At 50.6% G+C, this 10,639-nt stretch overlaps 1 protein-coding gene across 2 annotated transcripts; it reads left to right on the top strand.

Moving 5' to 3' along the window:
• Positions 1-3,016: 3,016 nt before the first annotated feature.
• On the top strand, positions 3,017-8,249 carry MYC (MYC proto-oncogene, bHLH transcription factor). 2 transcript variants are annotated; one of them, XM_010988786.3, is made up of 3 exons: positions 3,017-3,642; positions 5,298-6,060; positions 7,161-8,249. In XM_010988786.3, the coding sequence occupies exons 2-3, from the start codon at positions 5,307-5,309 to the stop codon at positions 7,721-7,723; spliced, it is 1,317 nt and encodes a 438-aa protein (XP_010987088.1). In that variant the 5' UTR covers positions 3,017-3,642; positions 5,298-5,306; the 3' UTR covers positions 7,724-8,249. The 2 variants fall into 2 exon arrangements, with proteins under 2 accessions (XP_010987088.1, XP_010987087.1); XM_010988785.3 differs by having other exon boundaries at positions 3,020-3,642; positions 5,295-6,060.
• The last annotated feature ends 2,390 nt before the right edge of the window (positions 8,250-10,639 follow it).

The raw sequence follows: 10,639 nt of genomic DNA, 5'->3' as shown, positions 1-10,639 counted from the left end.
CCTATGCCTGACTGGCAATTTTTGCTAGTGAGACCTTAAAGACAGGCTGTATCTGTTACCTTTAGAAACTTTCAAAAACTACCCTCTGAGGTCAAGCTAGACCTACTTTTGTTGTTGATTGATTGATTGGTTTTGTGTTTTAGTGGGTTTTTTTTTTTTTTTTGGTTGGGTTTTGTTTTGGGGTTTTGTGTTTTGTGTTTTTTGTGTTTTGTTTTGTTTTTTTGCCCCAAGTAGGGAGCAGTCATTCAGCCTCCAGCAGATCAGTGCCAAAAGTGCCAGATTCCTGGGAAACCACCTTAAGAGACCTCTTCCAGGAAGGATCCCCTGTTGCCAAATTTCCTCAGAATTTATCTAGGTAATCAGACACTGTCAAACGTTCTTCTCAGCATAAAAACCTGCTTGAAATACTCACACCCATTAAGCAAGCTATGTAAATTTCCCTCACACTTACTTTGACCTTTATTTCCCAGTCATCTTGGTATGAAAAGTTTTTATTAAAATAGTCTTTTTTTTTTCCAATGGAATCTCAAATGCCACCCCCAGCACACACATACACACCATCACTATGAAAACATCCGGCTATTGTTCACCAATTTTCTAATTAAAAAAATAATACGCCAAACCAAATACCCCTCACCTTCCCAAAAAATCCAGTGTCTTTCTCTAAAATTTGGTGGTTAGATGATGGGTTTCTAAGATATGTGGGCTAAAGTGTGTTTTGCTGCTTCAGAATTCTCCTGGAAATTTTGTTTTCGTTTTTTTTTTAACTTGTTAATTATTTCACATTTCCCATAAATAGCACCCGTTCTCTGTAGGGTGATGTCTGCTGTAAGTAGGTGACGGGTTAATTTTCACCACCGCATATGCGGTTAAAGGGCCGCCTGTGAAACACTTTTCTCTCCGGTAATTCCTCTTCTTTCCGCCACTCTGCAGTCGGTGTGATGGAAACTCCTTTTGAGGAACCGCCCCATCCCTCACCGGGCTGGAAATCCTTTGCTCCAGACGCCCCTGCCCCCACCCTACCCGCCGGCCCTCAGCTGGCATCTAGACGCAGCGATCTAGACTGCCAGTAGAGGGCACACTTACTTTACTTTCGCAAACCCGGGGCGCGGGTGCAGCCCTGGGAGGGGGCAGGGGAAAGACGTTTTGCAGCAAAACCATGACAAGGGATTGGTCGCTCCCCGCGTTTGCGGCAAAGGCCTGGAGGCTGGAGTAATTTGCAACCCTTAAAACTGAATTGTGCCGTGTGCCTGATTTGGAGGAAGTTACTACTCATTTAACAATTGAACGCCGAGCAGCAAACTCAACGGGTAATAATTTATCTCTAACACAAGCACTATACGCGAGCAGTTTTCTCTGTTTTGGAATGGGGGGAAGGGGCGTAGAAAAGTTTACTTAAAATGCCCTTGAGTGAGAGACCAGAGCTGGGGAAGATTGCCTTTGTTTTTTAAGGCCCTAGGATAATGCAGATTAGCAAATCCCGAGGGAGTATGCATTGTATATTAAATATAGATTAATTGAGGGAGCGAACAAATTATGTGTCGTCTTGGGTAACATTCTGGGCCGACGTGTACATGAAATGTGTATAGATGCTCGTGGATTATACACATGCACTTTCACTATGGTACTCAGAAAAAAATTTAGAGTCAGTGAACGAGGAAATTAATGGCTGAAACTGGGCCACTTTTTAAATGGCTCAAGGACACCCATACCCCTCCCCCAAAAGGCACGGGTAGTTATACTTGGCTCCTTAGATCAGAATCGATGCATTTTTTTGCGTGCATGATCGCGAGTCCAATAATACAGAGGAAAGAAGAGCCAGAAAGGAAGTAAACGTCCGGTTGCTCCGAGGAGGAAAGAGTTAACGGTTTTCTTCACCCGGGACTCGGCTGACTCCCCAGGCAGGATCCGCCAGCTCGTCTCCTTCCTTCTAGGGAGTCTGGTCCCGCGGCTCGCGCCCCCCTCCCCAGTATTCTTCCGTCTAGCGCCTTTGATTTCCCCCAAAGCTGGAAGCCCCGGAGTGCTGAAAACCGACACCACGGGGAGCAGAGAGGATTGGTCTCTTTTCCGAAACCTGGCTACGGAATTGGGAACTCCGAGAGAGAGGCGCGGGGGTGTGATGGGGGTGCAGACGGGACGGGAACCCGCAGCGTAGAGTCAGTCCTTCGCGGCGCGCTCCCGCAATCGTGCTCCCTCCTTACTCCAGCCCCGAAACACGCAAAAGATCTCAGGGATTAGCGCGTCCCGGGGGAACAGCGGGCTCCCGCGGAGATCCGTGTGGCTCTGCGCGGGCGGGGGCCGAGGTGGGGGGTAGTCTGCAGCTCTGGCGGCAATGTGGGCGATTCATTCTGGGTGGAAGGTGCCCAGTCGAGATCGCTGTACACACGGAATGCATAACACCCCCAACAAATGTCATAGGTGTTTATTCATAACGCGCCCTCCAAGTATACGTGGCAATGCGTCGCTGAGCTATTTTAATTATTCCAGGCACCATTTTCCTTCCTACCTCTTATCACTTATCCCCATCTACACTAACACCCCACACACAGAGCGCGCGCCCTTAAATACCCCGTCTTCCTCTCTTCGTAGGACTTATTTTCCAAACGTTGCCCTTTCCCCGGCCTTAGGGAGGCGCCCGTCTGCCCCGGACGTGCGTGGCGTGGCCGTGGGTACACCATGTATTCTCGGTGCGGAGCACTCAGCTGTTTCGCCCGCGATGCTTTAAGCGCAGGACCAGTATGCTGTGTGCCAAATCGAGCGCGGCGCCGGAGGAGCGGGCAGCAGAGAAAGGGACAGGGTTTGAGCGGGAGCAAAAGAAAATGGTAGGCGCGCAGTTAATTCATGCGGCACTCTTACTCTGTTTACATCCGAGAGCTCGGCGCACTGGAGTGCCAGGCTCAAAGGGCTGTCTCCTCCCCCCGGCCCTCCCTCCCCAGAAGCGCCCCTCCCGGGTTCCCAAAGCAGAGGGCGGGGGAGAAAGAAAAAAGATCCTCTCTGGCGAATCCCCGCCCACCGGCCCTTTATAGGCGAGGGTCTGCACGGCTGAGGACCCTCGGGCTGCGCATCTCGCGGCTGCTGCTGCCACCGCGGTCGCCGCGCCCTGGCCGCCGCCTGGCTCCCCAACTGCCTCTGGAAGGGCAGGGCTATTCACGGGCTTGGCGCGAAAAAGAGAACAGAGGGGAGGGACGTGCCTGCTTGTATAAAAGCCGGTTTTCTGGGCTTCAACTGACTCGCTGTAGTAATTCCAGCGAGAGGCAGAGGGAGCGAGCGGGCGGGCGCTTGGAGGGTGGAAGAGCCGAGCCAGCAGAGCGAGCAGAGTCGCGCTCCGGGGACCCGGGGAAGGGGAGATCCGGAGTGAAAGGGGGGCTTCGCCTCCGGCCCGGCCGCCCCCAACCCACTCTTCCCGTCGACCCCCGCCAGCAGTCCGCCACCCTCGCCACATCCACGAAACTTTGCCCACTGCGGCAGGCGGGCACTTTCCACTGGAACTTACAACAACGGAGCGACTCTCCCGACGCGGAGAGGCGATTCTGCCTATTTGGGGAGACGCTTTTCCCTGCCGCTGCCCACGACCCGCTCATCTGAAAGGCGCTCCACGCCGCCTTTTGGACGCTGAATTTCCTTCGGATAGTGGAAAACCCGGTGAGCACCCGAACCTATTTGTCTTTTAATTTATTTTGGCTACGGCTTTAATGCCGAGATGAGTAGAATGCCTTTTCTTTCATTCCTGCGCTACTGACACTTTCTCAGAGTAGTTGTGGTAGGTTGGGGTGGGGTGGAGAGGAACCAGAACTGGGTCGGGGTACAGTGACTTGTCAAGATGGGAGGGGGGAGGCAGACGAAAAACAGTGGTGCGTTTTTGGAAGTAGCCTTTAGAGATTTTTTTCTTGTGTCGATGGTCGCTGACCTCGGCCGGTTAGGCATTCTTGGTTTATTGCATTAATTGGTTTTTGCCTTTGGGGGGAAGAAGGGGGTGATGTGTGCTTTGCAGCGGGTAGAAAACCCTTTCCATTCTGAGCTCCTTGGAGGAAGAATTATATATTGCGTGTGTGAGCATGAGAGCTCCGCAGCCGCTGACTTTTTCCAGCCTGGGAAAGGGCATTTAAATTTCGGCTTACCGCAGTTCTGTCAGCCAGAGACAGACACTGCGGCGCGTCTCGCCCGCTGATCCCCGGCGTTTCCAGTTCGCCCCCGGCTCCTTTTAGAAGTTGGCATTTGACTTTTTAAAAGAATAATGAAATTAAAGATCTTGGTCTACGGAGATGTTAGGACTTGGTGTTAGGGAGGCGCGGGAAAGGGGTGAAGGGAGGCTGGGGCAAAGATGTGTCCAATTCTCCGGAATTATTGATTCGGGGGAAAACGAGGACAAATCTCCGCACCCAGCCTTGGCTCCCCTGCCGCCTCTGGTGTACCCACACGGGTGCCTCTGCGCCCCTGAGATGCGGAGGGACGGCAAGGAGCGGGTCTCTGGGCTTTTCCAGAACAGCTGCTACCCTTGGCGGGGACGGGAAGACGCCCAACTCCGGGCGCGGAATCGCAGGAGGGTCTCTGGCGCAATTGAGCCGCGTTTTGAGTATTGAAGGGAGGTGTCCCTGTTATTATTTGACACCCCCTTTTATTTATGGGGGGAGTTTAAGACCCGAGGCTGAACTCGCCACCCCAGCCCGCGAGAGAGAAGAAGAAAAGCCGGCAAAGGAAGGAAGGGGGGCGCGCTGGGGGGTGGGGATGGAGGAGGCGGAGAGGAGAGGTTGGGAGGGGCGGCGGCGCCGGCGGGGGAAGGAGCGCGGCGAGGGCGCGAGTGGGAACGGGTGCGGCGCGGAGCGGAGGGGCCCCGGCGCGGGAGGGGGCCGCGCGCGGCAGCTCTGCCTCGGCGCCTCTCGCCTTCTCCTTCAGGTGGCGCAAAAAAATTGCGCTTTGGCGTTTGGCAGCTCGTATTCCCCACTGCCGCCTCCCCCGGCCTGTTAAGGAGGCCAGAGCTGATTTCGATTGCTAGGCGGCTGCGGGGCCAACTCCCGGGCTTCACGCTCCGGGCTCCCCGGGAACGGAAGGTCCGTTAGCGCTACGGAGCTGGTTCACCAAGTGTGTGTCCCAGATAGTAGGGGGTCCCTCGGAGAGGGTGAAAAGGTGCCCCCCTTTTTTTTTGGTCCCCCACCTCCCACCAGCCCCTTTGGGGGGACAGCACTGAAAGGGGAGTGGTTCGGGATTGTGGCGCGCACCGCGCGCTGCGCGGGGTTTCGATACCAACCAAGACCCCCTGAACTCAAGACTTGCCCGCCTCTGTGTGCCCCTTCCAGCAGGCTGCCGCGATGCCCCTCAATGTCAGCTTCACCAACAGGAACTATGACCTCGACTATGACTCGGTGCAGCCGTATTTCTACTGCGACGAGGAGGAGAACTTCTACCAGCAGCAGCAGCAGAGCGAGCTGCAGCCGCCGGCGCCCAGCGAGGATATCTGGAAGAAATTCGAGCTGCTGCCCACCCCGCCCCTGTCCCCAAGCCGCCGCTCCGGGCTCTGCTCTCCCTCCTACGTTGCGGTCGCGTCCTTCTCCCCCAGGGGAGACGACGACGGCGGCGGCGGCTTTTCCACTGCTGACCAGTTGGAGATGGTGACCGAGCTGCTGGGAGGAGATATGGTGAACCAGAGCTTCATATGCGACCCGGACGACGAGACCTTCATCAAAAATATCATCATCCAGGACTGTATGTGGAGCGGCTTCTCGGCCGCCGCCAAGCTCGTCTCCGAGAAGCTGGCCTCCTACCAGGCTGCGCGCAAAGACAGCAGCAGCCCGAGCCCCGCCCGTGGGCACGGCGGCTGCTCCACCTCCAGCCTGTACCTGCAGGACCTAAGCGCCGCCGCCTCCGAATGCATCGACCCCTCCGTGGTCTTCCCCTACCCGCTCAACGACAGCAGTTCGCCCAAGCCCTGCGCCTCCCCGGACTCCACCGCCTTCTCCCCGTCCTCGGACTCTCTGCTCTCCTCCGCCGAGTCGTCCCCGCGGGCCAGTCCCGAGCCCCTGGCGCTCCACGAGGAGACACCACCCACCACCAGCAGCGACTCTGGTAAGCTGGGACCCTCCAGGCCTGTCTGAGGGGTTGGCTGTTTGTCTTTCCTGTTCTTATCGGCCGCTAATGCAAGGGGCCACTTCGGTTGACCCTGCCTTTTCTCTTTCCTTATATTTGGAAAAGAAATGGCAGGTCTGGAAGGGTCTGGGAGCGCATCATCCCTGAAACCCTGGGCTTCGGTGTTCCTCCCATCCCTTCCCATAAGACCGCCCTAGTGGCCAGCCTCCTCCTTTCCCCTCCCTCCCCTTAGGAATTTCATTTGGGTTTTTAAATCTTCTAGTTTATCTAGCCACTCAATTCGCTCCCTCTTACCCCTCTTAAGCATTTTAATTGCCCTGGTTGGGGGTGGGGGATCTTGATGAGGCTAGAGGATTGATCTCTGCAAGAGTGAATGAATTACCTCCTTCCTCCCTTAACTTCTGAGAAGTTGTTGGAATTTAATGGACTCCAAATCAACAAGAATGAAAAGGGGCAGGGGACAGACACTGGGCAGCCTCCCACCTGGGCGCTATGAGCTGCTGAAAGTGCCTTATAAGTGGATAGGCTGAGGAGTTGAAATCTTTTCACCCTCTTTTGAACACTCAAAAGCCAATCCTTCCCAAAATTGGATTTCTTTTTTCCTTCCCCCACCCCCTAGGACTTTTGGCAAAGCTGCAAGACTTTTTTTTTTCTTTTTTGCATTTCCAGTAAAATAGGGAGTTGCTAAAGTCATACCAAAGATTCGCAGCTATCATTTGCAACATCTGAAGGGTTCTTGGTAAAGTCCCTTGCAAATAGGAGGTGCTTGGGAATGCGCTTTGCTTTGGGTGTGTCCAGAACCTCATTAAGTCTTAGGTAAGAATTGGCATCAATGTTGTATCCTGGTAAATGGTAATTTTCTTGTCTGTGCTGTAAACCCAGCTGTCATTTTCCACCCTGAGACTCTGCCTTCACGAGAAGAGCAGAGATGCTTGGCTGGTCCTCATGGGATAACTTTGTGCCAGGGTCCCTTCTTACCTAATAACGCCTTGTATTCACATCGCATTACTTTAATCTGGTCATTGATTGTTTTAAGGAAACCGTTGCTAACTAGGTGATTTCTCTTTCCTTTCTTAAAGAGGAAGAACAAGAGGATGAGGAAGAAATTGATGTTGTTTCTGTAGAGAAGAGGCAGCCCCCTGCCAAAAGGTCGGAATCGGGGTCACCTTCTGCCGGAGGCCACAGCAAACCTCCTCACAGCCCATTGGTCCTTAAGAGATGCCATGTGTCCACCCATCAGCACAATTATGCAGCGCCACCCTCCACCAGGAAGGACTATCCTGCTGCCAAGAGGGCTAAGTTGGACAATGGCAGGGTCCTGAAACAGATCAGCAACAACAGAAAATGTGCCAGCCCCAGGTCTTCGGACACGGAGGAGAATGACAAGAGGCGGACACACAACGTCTTGGAGCGCCAGAGGAGGAACGAGCTGAAACGCAGCTTTTTTGCCCTTCGTGACCAGATCCCGGAGTTGGAGAACAATGAAAAAGCCCCCAAGGTAGTTATCCTTAAAAAAGCCACAGCCTACATCTTGTCCATCCAAGCAGAGGAGCAAAAGCTCATTTCAGAAAAAGACGTGTTGCGGAAGAGGCGAGAACAGTTGAAACTCAAACTTGAACAGCTACGGAACTCTTGTGCATAAATTGACCTATTGGAGGAAGGAACTGGAATCATTTGTGAATTCTCACTTGTTACTAAGGGGGAATAAGGAAAAAGGTTTCTTCTGACAAAACTACAGCAACTCTTTACGAATGAACTTTTCTCAAATGCATGTTCAAGTGCAACCTCACAACCTTGGCTGGGTCTTGGGACTAATCCAGTCCCAAGGTTTAGCCATAATGTAAACTGCCTCAGATGGAACTTTGGGCATAAAAGAACTTTTTTTATGCTTGTCATCTTTTTTTTTTTTCCCCTCTAACAGATTTGTATTTAAGAATTGTTTTTACAAAATCCTAAAGTTCACCCAATTTTCCTATGTAAATATGACCATTAAATGTAAATAACTTTAATAAAACGTTTATAGCAATTATACAAAATTTCATGCCATGTATTATATAAAACATAATTTTTTTATTTAAGTACATTTTCCTTTTTAAAGTTGATTTTTTTTCTATTGTTTTTAGAAAAAATAAAATACTTGGCAAATATATAATTGAGCCAAATCTTAAGTTGTGAGTGTTTTGTTTTTCTTTTCTTTCTTTTTTTCTTTTCTCATTCTCTTATTATCAATTACAAATTAACAGAATTTGGCCCTTCCGGGAGTGAGTTTACAAAGATGGGAAAAGGAGTTTTTTAAGAAAGGGTGGGGGTTTTTCTTTGTTCTAATGGGTCTGGGGCCTTAAAGTCTTTAAGTTCTCAGGGTTATAAGATGCTTCCTGGAGATTTGTGATAAGGACCAGAGTTGATACTTCAAAGAATGAAAGGGCTGGTGATAGGGTTTAGAGGTAGGCAAAAGGGATGCTAGAGGTTAAAGATAACAGTTAAGAATACAAAAAGGGGTGAGGACTGGGGGCTGGGAAGAAGATGAGGAAGAAACCCCCCTCAGTTTCGATTTTCCAGACCGTTCCCCAGCCATCCTCCAGCTCCATTCCAGCCCCTGGGTTCTGCCTCCTGACAGAGTTGGCAGGGGGACAAAGAGTAGGACCAACATTTGCTGCTTGCTAACCAGATGCTCCGGGAGACAGGTTATTAACCTTATGTTACAAACAAGGAACTAGAGAAGCTCAGAGTGGTTATGTGGCTTCTCTGTAGCCACACAGTAAAAGGCTGAATCCAGGTCCCAAGTTTGTTGAAAAACACTTAACACTTCACTGTCATGCCTCAGCTCATCCTGTGTCTCCAGGACTGAGAGAAAGAATGCTTAAGTTTGGGGCCCGATGGACTGACCCAAATAATAACCACATTTATGTGACAGGCATTTTTCTAAGCACTTTCTAATTCCACAGCAACCCTAGGAAAGAGATACTGTTGATTTCCCCATAGTAGGGAAGGAGACTGAAGCACAGAGAGACCCATCTGTGTACCCAGGTCCACTGATGATGAGTAGGGCCAGGGTTCAAGCCCAGGCAAAATCTACTGTAACCTGTGCCAGATCACCCCTCACACATGCTGGTGGGAACACACTGGCTGGTCACAAGGACAAGAACAGGAGGGAATCCAGTGGATTATGTGCCTTCAATTTCAACGTTTTAACCTGGTGAGGACTTGGGTCCTCTTCCTTTTTGTTTTGTTTTTGTATTTGTTTTGTTGTTCGTGGCTTCATTTTTCCTTCCACCGTGAGAAACCCACAGCTTATTCACTCCTACCTTAGCCTTTTATTTAATGAAATGAAATTCCCCAGTTGCTCCTGGGAAGCAGCCAGTCTGGAAGTGCTACTGTTCAGCTCATAAAATAAAACATCCTTACTCTTTGTCATGTGAGTCATAATTTTGGAAACGACAAACTCTCCTTCCTTCCAACCTCGCTCATACACGGACACTCATGACACATGCTCATCATTAGAACATGAAAAGGCATTTTGGAATGGAGATACCATTAATTATATAAGCCTTTGAAAACCACACGGTCCAAACCAGAAACCTGAACGTTGACTATACAGGCCAATGGAAGTTACTATCACTGTTCTAATAATCTCATTGTCTCAGCCTCAGAGTAGATCTTCAGATCTTTGTACTCACTTGGGGATTTTAATCCACCATGACCCATAAATCAATAAATAATTACTGTCTTTGGCCCTGACGCTTAGAATAATTTATTCAAGTCCTTAGTGTCTTTCTTGATCCTTTCTTCTGGATCCTAAGTCCTACCCTAATAGCTTCAAGCTGTCACACCCTACGTCCTAAATTCAAAGGGAGATAAAATCCACAGAAGTTGAGTAGTTCAAAGTGTTACAGAAGCGGGGGCGATCTTAAACGATTCACCGTTTGCCCCTTTGTGGCTGGAGTACAGCCCTGGAGTGACTCACTTGGGAACGAGGAAGGTGTTAGTTTGAATCACTAAGTCCCGGCATAAGTCCCGGCAAGCTTGTGGAATAGGAGAGAGTGTTCCTCACTCGAAAAACAACTCCTCGTTCCACATGATCAGGAAATAACCTTCGGGATGCAGAGCTTGGCTGTGGAGATGAGAGGGAACCACTCCGACAACAGAATCGGCCCCCCTCTTAGCTTTATGAAGCCTGGACACTGTCTGAAAACAGAACAGATGCCAACTTCTTTCCAGAAAATCAGGCTGACCTTGACCCCAACACAAACTGGCCATCAGAGCCAATCCAGCGAGTCCCCAGGGTTTATGCCATTGTGTAATCTATTTTGTAGATAACAATGATCAAGAATTGGAGATGGAGGGGCGGAGCTTCCAATCTGGTCAAGAATACACAGGAAGGAATAAGCTAATATTAACTCTGCCTTTGACCCAGGACACTGTCCAGGAATTAATGACGGCCCCAAGTCATCAACTGCCCTGGGTGGTTTTGTCTAGGGCTGGAATGTTTGAAGAGCAAATGTTATTTCATACTGTCATTTGGAAGCAACACAGGCGATCCACATTCTAAAAACAGTCA

This window comes from Camelus dromedarius, chromosome 20 (assembly GCF_036321535.1).
Source record: "Camelus dromedarius isolate mCamDro1 chromosome 20, mCamDro1.pat, whole genome shotgun sequence".
NCBI lineage: Eukaryota > Metazoa > Chordata > Mammalia > Artiodactyla > Camelidae > Camelus > Camelus dromedarius.
This window is presented reverse-complemented; position numbering and strand designations above follow the sequence as displayed.